We start from the raw sequence: 11,871 nt of genomic DNA, 5'->3' as shown, positions 1-11,871 counted from the left end.
TGAGTCACGTTCGGATATATATGGACGTAGGAGAAATCAAAAGTACGAAATCACCGAGCCTATTTCAAAAACGAAAAGAGCACAATACCCCTCTAGTTGGGTCACGGCTTTTGCGAAAAAATTATGGCGAGGGCAAGCCTTCCGTGATTGCAATGCTTTCGGAGTGGGCATACCTGGTACCGCTTTCAGTGGGCGCTTGCGTCGCTTTCCGCATCTCAAACAAAGTTTACAAATCACATCTATGGTTACCTGGACTTTTGCTCATCTACTCTCACCATGAAATCCGTTTCTGCTTTCTTGTTAGCTTTCCTAGTGTCAGTCACCGCGGCCAATCTCATCACCGATGGTAAGTTGCACTAATGTCCGAAAAATGCTAGGAAATTTGGGAACTGTTGATCACTATCCACCTGATTTTCGATGGTGGAAGAAAGTGAATGCACGTGGTTTCTTACACTCAGTAACTCCTGTCATTGGCCCCTGACCTCTCTGTAGCCGGACATCGTAAACTTGAAGAAAGCAGCAGGTGTACTAGCAAGACCCTGAATTTCGACCAGTTCAGTGCCGGAGATCTTATCACGAATGAAAAGTTGAAGCAAGAGTTCAAGTCACTAGAGATCTCTGTGAAACCCGATGGAAGGTGTGCGTCTGGTAGTTTGGCCCGAATTTTCGACACCGAAAACCCGACCTGCGAAGATGATGACTTGAAGACTAGTGGGGAAGGCATGGCGGCCATTATCCAGGACAAAGGAGATTGCGCTCCGAATGACTGTCGATTTGGAGGCGAAATGATATTCTCCTGGAGCAGCAAGGTAACCCTCAACTCCATTCGTCTCTTGGACCTCGACCAATCAGTGGCTATTAAATTATTCAGTGGGGATACGAATGTGGCTACCATCAATACCCCAAAACTTGGAGACGGCCAGCACCAGACTTTCACCATTGGCAAATCTGATATCACTAAGATGGTGTTGGTTCACTCAGGATCTGGTGCAGTTGCAGAAGTTGATTACACAACTTGTGGCCCTGGCGCCAACGGAGATCCTCACTTTCACACATGGACTGGGCACAAATTCGATTACCACGGGCAGTGTGACCTTGTCTTTATGAAGGCTCCCTCTTTTGAGGGTAGGGGTCTCGAGATTCACGTGCGCACCGAGCAGCGCTACTTCTTCTCTTTCATTAAAACGGTAGCAATGAAGATTGGAGATGATTTACTGGAGTTTGGATTCGATCAAGTGCTCCTGAACGGTAGCCCAGCTCACGAAGGTTTGGCATCGGGCAGCAGCTTCGACTTTGCGGGATACCCTGTGTCGTTCCACGACGAGCCCATGCCCAACGGCCGTCCACGTAAGCTCTACCGTGTCCACACTCCCCACGATACCGTCGACATCAAGGTTTTCAAGCAGCTGATGGCCATAGAGATCGAGGATGCGTCTCACGTCAATTTCATTGATTCGGTCGGTATCACGGGCGACTACAACTCTGGCTTGATGCTTGGCCGTGATGGTGTCACTGTTTTATCGGATCCTAGCGACTTTGGTCCGGAGTGGCAAGTCACCAGCGACGACCCCAGCTTGTTCAGTTCTGTTCAGGCTCCCCAGTTCCCTGAGAAGTGCTGGGAAGCCGCGGCTATTGATAAGGTCCGCCATTTGCGTAATGGAGTGTCGCAGGTGCAAGCGGAAGAGGCCTGTGCTATCTTGGGAGAAAATGCTGACATTGAAGACTGTGTGTTTGACATTATGGCCACCGGAGATATCGAGATGGTCGGTGCGCACCTTTAAGCCGTATGATGCGCTTCATTCAAGAGCAAGTAGATCAACGTGATCGTCCGCTAGGATTGGTAGTTTACATGTTGCCTGATTCTGAGCATAAACCATTGGAAAGCTTTGCTGACATCGAACAATCTTCACAAACAGTGGTGTGTGATAAGTATTAAGTCGCCTAATTCTAGGTAGTCGAATTTGATGCGATTATATAGAATTACATTTGATAACGAATCAACCTGTCTTCCATTAAGTAGAACTGCTGGTACATACTGTTGCCTCATTATTCTCTTGAGCAAAACATAGCACAGGGCAAGTTGAGGGAATTCCACATTTAAGCAATTGGGGGGAAAGGGTATTCCATATTTCGCCCTATCAAAGTCAACAATGCTTCTTACAGTTTAAACTGCTTTCACATAGTATTGCTGTGTTGAGCCCAAAACACTCGGATATTCTTCAGTGTTTCCAAACTGCAGCCGTGTTGTCCTACTCACTAAGGGTTATGATGTGGCGTCGTTGTCGTCCACGCGGACGAAATCCTGTCTCTGAAAAGCCAATTGAATTTGGTCGCCGTTGAGAAAAACTGATTTTTGTTCGCATAAACTCGACCCTTTGGCCATTAGACTTAACTTCAAACCGTAGCTTTTGGACATTCAGACCGACCGTAAACATGAAAATCTGCAATGGATTGACATCGATACGCCCAAGGTGTTGATACAAAGGTCAAACATTCTCGGTGCTGGCACGATGTGTATGCACAGCACGACTTCCGTTTGTCGCTCGCTTCCACGAACAACACGCAAAGTAGAGGATACACTCTGGTGAAATCGCTTCAGGTTTCTGTTCTGATTGTTTCTCTGTATTTACCTTGAACAAATTTCACCCTACAGACGCATCGTGAAGAAAAATTCCAAAACGGGAAAGAAGCGTCCAATCAGAACCACATTGATATGGGGTGTCACCACAAATATACAGTAAGATGTTACCTATACGATTCATCCTTGCTAGAGCTCTCTACCTACCTTGTAGCTCGTCGTCATGAGAGTCTCCCACGGTAGCTAAAACCAAATCATTACTATGCCCAAATTTTTGCTTGTTTTATTTATGACTTGCGATTGATTATTTAAGGAAAGAAAGCCATGAATTCCTTCTTGTCTTTTAAGCCATTTTCCGACTACGGCTCCGGTCTCATGGATCGCACAAAATATCCTTCATTCAGCTGTATTTACATACGACACATCTTGCCCATCTTAGGCCCAGTCTTGGAAGTCCTACGTTTTGGAGTCGCGGAAGAATCTAAAATTTTCGTATGTCGATCGAAATCTATGGTTGTCGGGGATGCTCTTTGAAGGCCATGCCCCAAACCGGGATCGTCTAAGACGATAGTTGAGAAATTGTTGATTCCGAAACGCAATTTGAGTCGCGCTCGGAGCTCCTCGGTTAAATGTAGATACGCTCGAGACAGGCTTTAAACAATCGCTTATTGGAAAGCTCCATCGATCCTCTCGTTTCATTCACGTTTTCTTCAAAAAACATCTTCCGGACAAGCCTTTCGTGATTGTAATCACGACGTGGGGAGGCATATCTCCGGTTCACCAGTATTCGCATTCGTAGTTGTCGGCTCCTCTAACTCTCACAAATCATACCTCTGGGACGCCGAGATCAATCGCGTTTTTTCGGCTTCAAAATGAAAGTTGCTTTTGCCTTCCTATGCGCCTTCGCAGCGAAAGCCTCCGCGGACAATTTCCTTGAAGGTAAGTGATGGTAATCTAGGAAGTTTTCTCAGGAAAGGGATAAGTTGTTACAGTTAACTGTCCATGCCGATCGCAGACTGGAAGAATAAGGGAAACCTCGCACCTTCTGACACCTGCAACATCCCTTCTATCTGCAGCTGGACTTCGAAAGCTCGAGGGAGCAACCGAAAAGTGCTCCGATAAGATAGTGAATTTCGAGGGTTTCTCTGCGGGAGAGAAAGTCACTACTGAGAAGTTGAAAAGCTTGGGATTTAAAACGCTCTCCATCAAGGTGGAAGGCAAGGGAAAGTGCGTCGACGGCGAAGCTCGAATCTTCAACTCCGGCAGTGTCACCTGCGGCGACACTGACTTGTCCTCTAGCGATGGCATGGTGGCCATTATTCAGGAGAAGAATGAGAACATCTGCGCTCCCAATGATTGTGCCGCTGGAGGCACAATGACTTTTGAGTGGACTAACAAGGTTCAAATCAAGTCCATCCGTCTCTTGGACAATGACCAGCCCGTCAAGGTCGTTCTTACAACGTCCACTGGTACGATTACAAAACCACTGGTTCTTGTTACAGATAAATCCAAGGATGGGAAACACGAAACTTTTTCCATCGGAGTAGATGATGTCTCGAAGATGGATGTGGTTATGAACGGATCTGGTGCCGTGGCAGAAGTGGTGTACAGAACTTGTGGAACTGGCGCTAGCGGAGACCCGCATTTTAGCACCTGGACTGGACACAAGTTCGACTACCACGGGCAGTGCGACCTTGTGCTTGTCAAGGCCCCGGTTTTTGAAGGTAAAGGCCTCGACATTCACGTACGCACCGAGCAGCGCTACTTCTACTCCTTCATCAAAACAATCGCGATGAAGATTGGAGATGATTTGCTGGAGTTTGGATTCAATCAAGTGCTCCTGAACGGTGCCACTGCCAACAAAGGCTTGACTTCGGGAAGCAGCTTCGACTTCGCGGGATATCCTGTGTCGTTCCACGACGAGCCCATGCCCAACGGACGTCCCCGTAAGCTATACCGTGTTCAGACCCCGCACGAGGCTATCGTCATCAAGGTTTTCAAGCAGCTGATGGCTATTGAAATTGAAGATGCGTCTCACGTTAATTTTGCAGATGCCGTTGGTATCACGGGCGACTACAACTCTGGTCTGATGCTGGGCCGTGACGGTGTCACCATATTGCCGGATCCCAGCGACTTTGGTCCGGAGTGGCAAGTCACCAGCGACGACCCTAGCTTGTTCAGTTCCGTGCAGGCTCCCCAGTTCCCCGAGAAGTGCTGGGAAGCCCCGGCTATTGACAAGGTCCGCCATTTGCGCAACGGAGTGTCACAGGCTCAAGCGGAAGAGGCCTGTGCGATCTTGGGAGAAGACGCTGATATTGAAGACTGTGTGTTTGACATTATGGCCACCGGAGATATCGAGATGGTCGGCGCGCACCTCTAAGCTGGCTTGGTATTTGCTGTGCTATGGTTGCACCGGGCTGTGGAACTGACAGATTCTGAGAAGCCACTCTGAGAACAAGTATTTGACGCTTGAAAGATCTTGCCGTGGTGAGCAAGACAGCGCCCTATTCTAGTGCGTCGAATCATTACATGTTAAAGACTATTAGGAATGGATCATTCAAACACTGTGATTGGCTTTTTACTGTTATGTGGTCTTTGGAAAAAGCTCTCTGTGAAAACAAATGTGTGCTGTACACTTTGCCGTCGTAGCAAAGGACGGGTAGAAAAACATTGCAAGTAACGCACTTTTGTCATTCCTTTTCGTCTCTACACCTGTGTGGAGCCCAGACCAACCACAGATTCCAGTGGTTCCAACTAGCCGGAATTTCCTTCGGTATAGTAGTTACACCGCTTGCGTCGCCATCCGCGCTGACGATAGGCTGTGATTGTAACGTCAAAGGAATGGCCATCGCGGCTGTGGAAAGACCCGTTTCGCTCGCCTGGACCGGGCTTTCTGGCCAACAAACTTGATACCACATCGTAGCCTGATCATGAGCCACCAAAGATGCTCGTGCCGAAGTCGCCGTTGTCGGCATCGAAGCTGCGGCTTTCTCGGGGTTCCACTCAGCCACGGCCGCGGGCAGCGTCATGGAAGTGCCGAGCGCGAGGAAAGCGTCTTCAGCGCTGGTCAAAACGATTGGTCCAGCATCCGTACCGTCATTGAGCTGTGCTCCTCCGTCCGAAGAATGTTGTGCCGAGTCGCAATGGATTTGCACGTGCGACTGGATTTGGGAAAACCGATCCAACAAAACGTCAGGAAACGTTCTGGTGTTTGTCGGCTGTGCGTTCTTGGCTTCCAAAATCGCGTGTGGTACCACTAGGCGTACCGCGAGGGACGTCAAGGTAGGATTGGTGAGCCGCACCAAAACGGCGAGTTCGGACGGTCTCGACATCCCGTGACCGACGACTTCCATGTTGGGTACCACGTGCAGTGCGCTGGCGTCTTTCTTCCACCATTGCGTGTGACCTGTCCGGAGACTGGAATCGCCCTCGAGTGGATTGAGCTTGGGTTTGACCAAAATGCCAGGTCGCGATTCTTCCAATTCCGGCACCGAGCGGAGGCTCCAGCGAAATCGTAACGTCGTGGGCAGCGGCAAGAGTTTTGACGAGAGTGCAACGTTCCGATCGTGTTGGCGACGCCGGACGACGCAGGGTTGCATTTGCCAGGCGATGGTGGACAATGCACCGTCGCTGACGCTACAAGGCAAGAGGGTGTCCGTAGTGATGTCGGTATCCTGCATTGTCAAGGGTACAATACTCGGCGGTGTTGCTATTGTTGTAGGGGTGCTAGCCGACAGCTGACGTCCTCGCTTTAAAGAATCCATGGTAGACCACGCTTGAACACAGGACGCGAAATGCGCTTGCACGTCGGCGGCGTAGCTGCCACGTGGGTCGTTTTGGTTGTCATTGTGGTCTCGGGCCCGTTCCAAAGCTACGGCTAGAGTAGCCAAGTCATGTGCGGTGGTTGACGTTGACGCTGTCGTCGACAGAGAGTCTGTTGAAACGGAGCAGGAGTGTTGCGAATGCCACTGACACACGTTGCAGTGGTAGTAATACACTCTGCTGTCGCTGAGTGTCATTTTGACTGTTGGGGTGACGGCGGCCAAGCAAAGAGGACATTGCTGACAGGTCACGTTTTGTGGACACTTGTTGCCGAGCGTAGTTACCGCTGTACTGGCGTCGTAGAACTTCAAACACTGTCCACAATAGGCCGAATCCACCGTCCGCGTCGTGGTTGTTTTGGGAAAGCGGGGAATAGACGTGGATAGCGCCCAGACGGATTGTTGTCGTGACGACAGCGACGATCCGTCTGTGGAGACGCTCGCTGTGTTGATAGGTACGGTCGATGTCGTCGTAGCTGCCACGAAGCAATCCGACAGAGGCGCAGGGTGTTGGTATTGATCCACGTACAAAACGTAGGCCTGCCCAGCGCTGCTGGAGCTCGATGACGACGACGATGGGATCATCGTTTCCAAATAGAAGTCTCTACGCTCCACCGACGCGATGCGACGCTACGTGACGCTTCTGTTCGATCGAGACTCCGTGTGAGATCTGTCAATCCAAAATTTCCGATCGTCCCGTCCCGGCGTACGCAAACCGATAGCGAAGTCGAAAATGGGAACTGTTGCTGTTGTAGTTCGGTAGGGTGTTCCCAGTTTCGAGCGTGACGTTGGGACAACGACTTACCTTATCGACGGACGGATGCCATACGGTAGCCTCTTGGGAAACTGCCCCCCAAGCCAATCCGGGAACGGCAACCCGTACATGACAGACAGAGATACCTTGATGAACGGACATTTTATAAATACGGGCCTAAAAGTCGATCAGACGTTGTCTCTAGTCCGACCTCTCGGAGCAGAAGAATCACATCGTTTACAGTTACGGTTAATAGTAGTAACAAAATAACACCGACACCATTGACCAAATCAGGTCGTAACACAACTCCCCTCCGGAACACAACAACAACCTCGGCATAGCCCGGACTTTCCAACAGAATACATCCACATGTCACAAGCACAAAGTGCGTTGTTGCTGGTAATTGTGGGTCGCAATGAACCACTATACGAAGCCAATCTTCTCGCCTCCGCCAACAATCCGACGGCGGCGCAGCTGCAGCAATCCGAAACCATGACTCGACAGAACTATTTCGTCACACACTCTGCCTTGGATCTCGTGGAAAAGGCTGCTTTTACCACCCACAGTATGTACTTACGAGTTGTTGATAAAGTAAGTATTACAACGATCTAGAGTGGGGCCCGATGCGTTCAAGGCGCTTGCGGCACGATAAAACGCCTTACCTACATTACGACACCAATTCACCCACCACTACCAAATTCTGCGCTCATTACTTTTCCAAAATATCTTACTTTACTGACAGGTCAATCAGCAGCAAGTATCGGCCTTCTTAACGGCCGGTCACACAAAATTCATGTTATTGCACGGAGGTCATCGTCACCGCCACAACGAAGATACCATACGGGGATTTTTTCAAGACCTTTACGAACTCTACGTTAAGGTACGTTAGGAGTTCGTGTGTGCCAGCATACTGGCTGATACATACGTCAACTCACACATTTATTGTGAAATACGACGTAATCCACAGCTAGCCCTGAATCCACTGCGACCCTATGATTCTCCCATTCGTAGCGACAACTTTAACCGGAGAGTGCGGGCCTTGGCAAATCGGTATTTTGCGTAAAAGTTACGTACTTTGTGAGGTGACGACAGTGACTTTATGGGCAGAGTATAGTAGGCTGGCTCTCTGGATACAAAAACACTCTTGCAACCGCGAAGCTCTAGAAAGGCTGCGAGGTCTATTTATTCCTCACAGTCAACAAATATCATTGTGAAGCCTGTCAGGGGGATAAAGAGCAGTGTCAATTACTTGCATCATCAGATCCGTAAGTACCAAATGTGAACCACGCCTGGTCTTCAGACTTTCTTCCTTCAGCTTTGTGGGATATGGAAAGAGACTCCGCTTTCAGCAGTATCCCGAAAGTCAGGTATGCCAAAATGATGTTATCTGGTCTCGAGTATAATAATAAGTATTGTTGACAAGTGAGTAGGATTGATATTGACTTGTTTCTGTAGTCGTAAATCTATCGTTTTGTATTTATGATTCCAGATCATAGAGTGGTGACGATGCACACTATATTGAAAAACATTATGTTGATCAAGTAGATTGATCTAAATTGATTTATTGTCCGATAGATTAGGTAGATGTAGGATGTATCTAGCTAATCTTGTTTTTGATCAGATTGTTGTTTAGCATTTTACCAATTAATAATCTCCGTAATTAATTAGCAGTGAATTTCTCAAAGGATTTTTCATTGAACTGCTACTGAGAAAGAACTTGCTACTCTCTTGTCAAAAATAGCATTTTACTAATAATCTCCGTAATAAAATAGCAGTGAATTTTTCCAATGGATTTTTCATTGAACTGCTACTGAGAAAGAACTTGCTACTCTCTTGTCAAATCGAGTTCATTGGACGGCTGAGAGATATTTGTCACGTGATTCGACATATGGTTTGCTCAAGTCTTTCATATTTTCTCTTCAGTTTATTTGTTGTTGGGCTTGACACTGCTGGAATTGGTCAAATTTGATTGATTGCTACGAAGCACTGGCGAACTTTATCCTAACGACACAAAATTATATTTTTTTGCAGTGCTCATGATTTTCTTTATTGACTGGATTGACCTTCTGTAAGATCAGACAGCCTTTTACCAACTGAGTTTTCGTAGCGTTAACCCGTAATTTGCGGAATAGATTTTTTTAACTGCAAACACAACTGGACCTGATGAATTTAAGCCATTTCTGCATTTTAGAATGATACATCGTCTTAGCTTTAAGCGCAACTGGATGAAATGTCGATGAATATCTAATGTCTATGACATAAATGCGAATTTTAAGCTCAATGGCAAGAGCTTCTTTTCTTTCCAGAGTACTTATTCCTGTTTCTAACAAAAGCAGAATTGCGATATCATCTTACATTTCACCTACAAAATTTTCAAAATTCTGGCGATGTTCAGTAGGCTTGAAGGCGATAGGGAATGAATTAGAAGAAAAAATAATATGTAATTGAAATAATTAATAATTGAAATATTTGTTGATTACCTTGCAAAATTCGAAGGAGGATGCAGAAAGCTTTGTGACATAGGTATTGTACCGATTGGAAAAATCAAGCGTTTAAAGGGTCTCTCGAGTTCAATCAACTCGGAATGAGATGCTCGTCTGTAAAGTTTATAATTTAGCTACAATGTTTGGCCCACCCTAAATACCGTGAGTTTCCGCAATTTGTTCATTTCGTAGTGAGAATTTAAAACGCAATAGAGATTATTTGCGGAGAAGGAAATAGGTGAAGCAATCGCTTTTTAATTTCACGATATTCGAAAATTCCTCGGATTTATCAGCACGGTTTTAGCTCAAAGGGTGCCGTCGGTAACACTGAACGATACTTTTCCTTACATTTATACAATAAAGAAATCGAAAAAATTTCAATACAGGCGTAAGAAACGTGATGGGAAACGAAGCGAAACTTCAATGGACAGCTCGAACTTATTTTTGATAAATAACTGGAGACAAAAAAGGCCTGATTTCACGCAATGAGGCTTTTGCAACCTTCATCCTGAGCTACATACGTTCTAACTGTGCAGCATTTCATCAACGGACGAAAATGTCAAAGAGCAGGATACTGGTAGAATACCATCGACGAGTTCAAAAAAAATTCGCCCGAAGATAAAATCCCAGTCTTTTAGCCGTAACGAAGGAGAGTGGTCTCTTCACAGTCAATAAGAAGCTTATATTATAAATTCCGAATGAATTTCAAGGCCCGTATTTCTCACTCTGTTTTGAATGACCTTCGCAGTCAATTAAAATATATTCACAAATTCCGAATAAATTTCAAAAACAACATAGATTGCTCCTTGTGAACGAGTTAATCAGAGTCGTCCAATTGTGCTTTGGAGGATGGACCTCGTCATTTTCTATGAGCTTTGCTTACAGTCAATTGATTAGTTTGTCTCGGATTCAAGTCTATTTCACCCACTTTGTATTTCGAGAATTTTTCGTTTCTTTAAGAGCACCCACTTTGTATTTCGAGAATTTTTTGTTTCTTTAAGAGCATTTTGAAACAGGAAAGCTAAAAACATTTGTTGAGGCAGTCACATGAAGAGAGCACGAATGCAATATCTAGAAGATAGCTATGCTATGGGTTTACAATAGCAAAAGAGTTTTATGCTTGTTTTGTCTGAATACACTTTTGGCTATTCAACTCTAAAAAATAGTCCTGTGGACGCAATCTCTTCTTATAGTCGTGAGTTTTCAGCTTGGGGTTTTCTTACAATTCTGAATATGCTTCGCACTCGAGCCATAATACGCATCGTTGATTATGCAAAGTTTCTCTCAGGAGTTTTACTTACTTAAACTTACCCTCCTTTCACGAAATCACAGTGAGGCCCGCGGCTCTCCGCAGCCTGAGATCTTCCGATGAGTACCATATCGCTTTACTAGGTACGAATCGCCTGTGAGGTCCACCTTGTCTCTTCTTCTAACAAAAGCTGCTCTCTAGCTTGAGGAAAGCTTGTATTTTTGTGTATTCTCCGGATTGAGAGTGAATGCGAATGTTTCCTTTGACGTCCACCTTGTTGTCTCTTCTAACAAAAGCTGCTCTCTAGCTTGAGGAAAGTTTGTATTTGTGTATTCTCCGGATTGAGAGTGAATGCGAATATTTCCCTCGACGATATTTGTTACGGAGTACTACCAAAGCACAGGAAAGCACCAATCGTCTTTTACCAGTGAGTACTGTGAAGGAGAAAGGATAAGTGGCTGATTCGTAGGGATGGATGATGCTTTGGAAGAATTTCAACTTTGTTTGCACTTAATGTAAGTTACCATTCGTGCAGATGGCATCTGCCAAGTCTCAAAATGAAACAATTCGTGCCGACGGCATCTCACCAGTGAGTGCTGTGTAGGTAGTCTGATTCCTATGCTTTCGAAGAATTTGCTACAGTCAACGTTGCACTTACACTTACTATTCGTAAAGATGGCAGATCTCATCTCCCAAGTCTCAAAATGAAAGTATTCCTTCCGATTGCATCTGCCAAGTCTCACAGTGACAGTGAATAGGTAGTGGATAGATATTAAGATTAGGGTTAGGGTTTCTGACTACTATGATAGAGACAAAAGAATCATGTTTGGAAAGATAGAATTTTGTGACATTATAATCTGCCAATCCTTGAACGCCTACGGTGACGTAATGAAGTTTTTCGATCGTCATTTCCACCACTGTAGAGCTACTCTAGAATGATTCTCGCGACGTTCCATACACACCGATCGGTATCGACTGTGCAAATT

At 46.0% G+C, this 11,871-nt stretch overlaps 4 protein-coding genes across 4 annotated transcripts; 3 read left to right on the top strand and 1 right to left on the bottom strand.

The window, feature by feature from the left end:
* Positions 1–252: 252 nt before the first annotated feature.
* On the top strand, positions 253–1,781 carry PHATRDRAFT_43495 (predicted protein; the record flags this gene model as incomplete). The annotated part of the gene is made up of 2 exons (XM_002177936.1): positions 253–346; positions 493–1,781. Exons 1-2 carry the CDS (start codon positions 277–279, stop codon positions 1,779–1,781), a joined length of 1,359 nt encoding a protein of 452 aa, XP_002177972.1. The 5' UTR covers positions 253–276.
* Positions 1,782–3,422: 1,641 nt separating this feature from the next.
* On the top strand, positions 3,423–4,958 carry PHATRDRAFT_43494 (predicted protein; the record flags this gene model as incomplete). The annotated part of the gene is made up of 2 exons (XM_002177935.1): positions 3,423–3,517; positions 3,655–4,958. The coding sequence occupies exons 1-2, from the start codon at positions 3,451–3,453 to the stop codon at positions 4,956–4,958; spliced, it is 1,371 nt and encodes a 456-aa protein (XP_002177971.1). The 5' UTR covers positions 3,423–3,450.
* A 153-nt stretch (positions 4,959–5,111) lies between these two features.
* Positions 5,112–7,102, bottom strand: PHATRDRAFT_43493 (predicted protein). The gene has a single exon (XM_002177616.1). It carries the CDS (start codon positions 6,982–6,984, stop codon positions 5,269–5,271), a length of 1,716 nt encoding a protein of 571 aa, XP_002177652.1. The 5' UTR covers positions 6,985–7,102; the 3' UTR covers positions 5,112–5,268.
* A 420-nt stretch (positions 7,103–7,522) lies between these two features.
* PHATRDRAFT_9684 (predicted protein) lies at positions 7,523–8,216 on the top strand (the record flags this gene model as incomplete). The annotated part of the gene is made up of 3 exons (XM_002177934.1): positions 7,523–7,744; positions 7,896–8,037; positions 8,125–8,216. 3 exons carry the CDS (start codon positions 7,523–7,525, stop codon positions 8,214–8,216), a joined length of 456 nt encoding a protein of 151 aa, XP_002177970.1.
* Positions 8,217–11,871: the final 3,655 nt, after the last annotated feature.

This window comes from Phaeodactylum tricornutum, chromosome 2 (assembly GCF_000150955.2).
Source record: "Phaeodactylum tricornutum CCAP 1055/1 chromosome 2, whole genome shotgun sequence".
NCBI lineage: Eukaryota > Bacillariophyta > Bacillariophyceae > Surirellales > Neidiaceae > Phaeodactylum > Phaeodactylum tricornutum.
The sequence above is the reverse complement of the archived record's forward strand: the minus strand, read 5'-3'. Positions and strand labels throughout refer to the sequence as shown.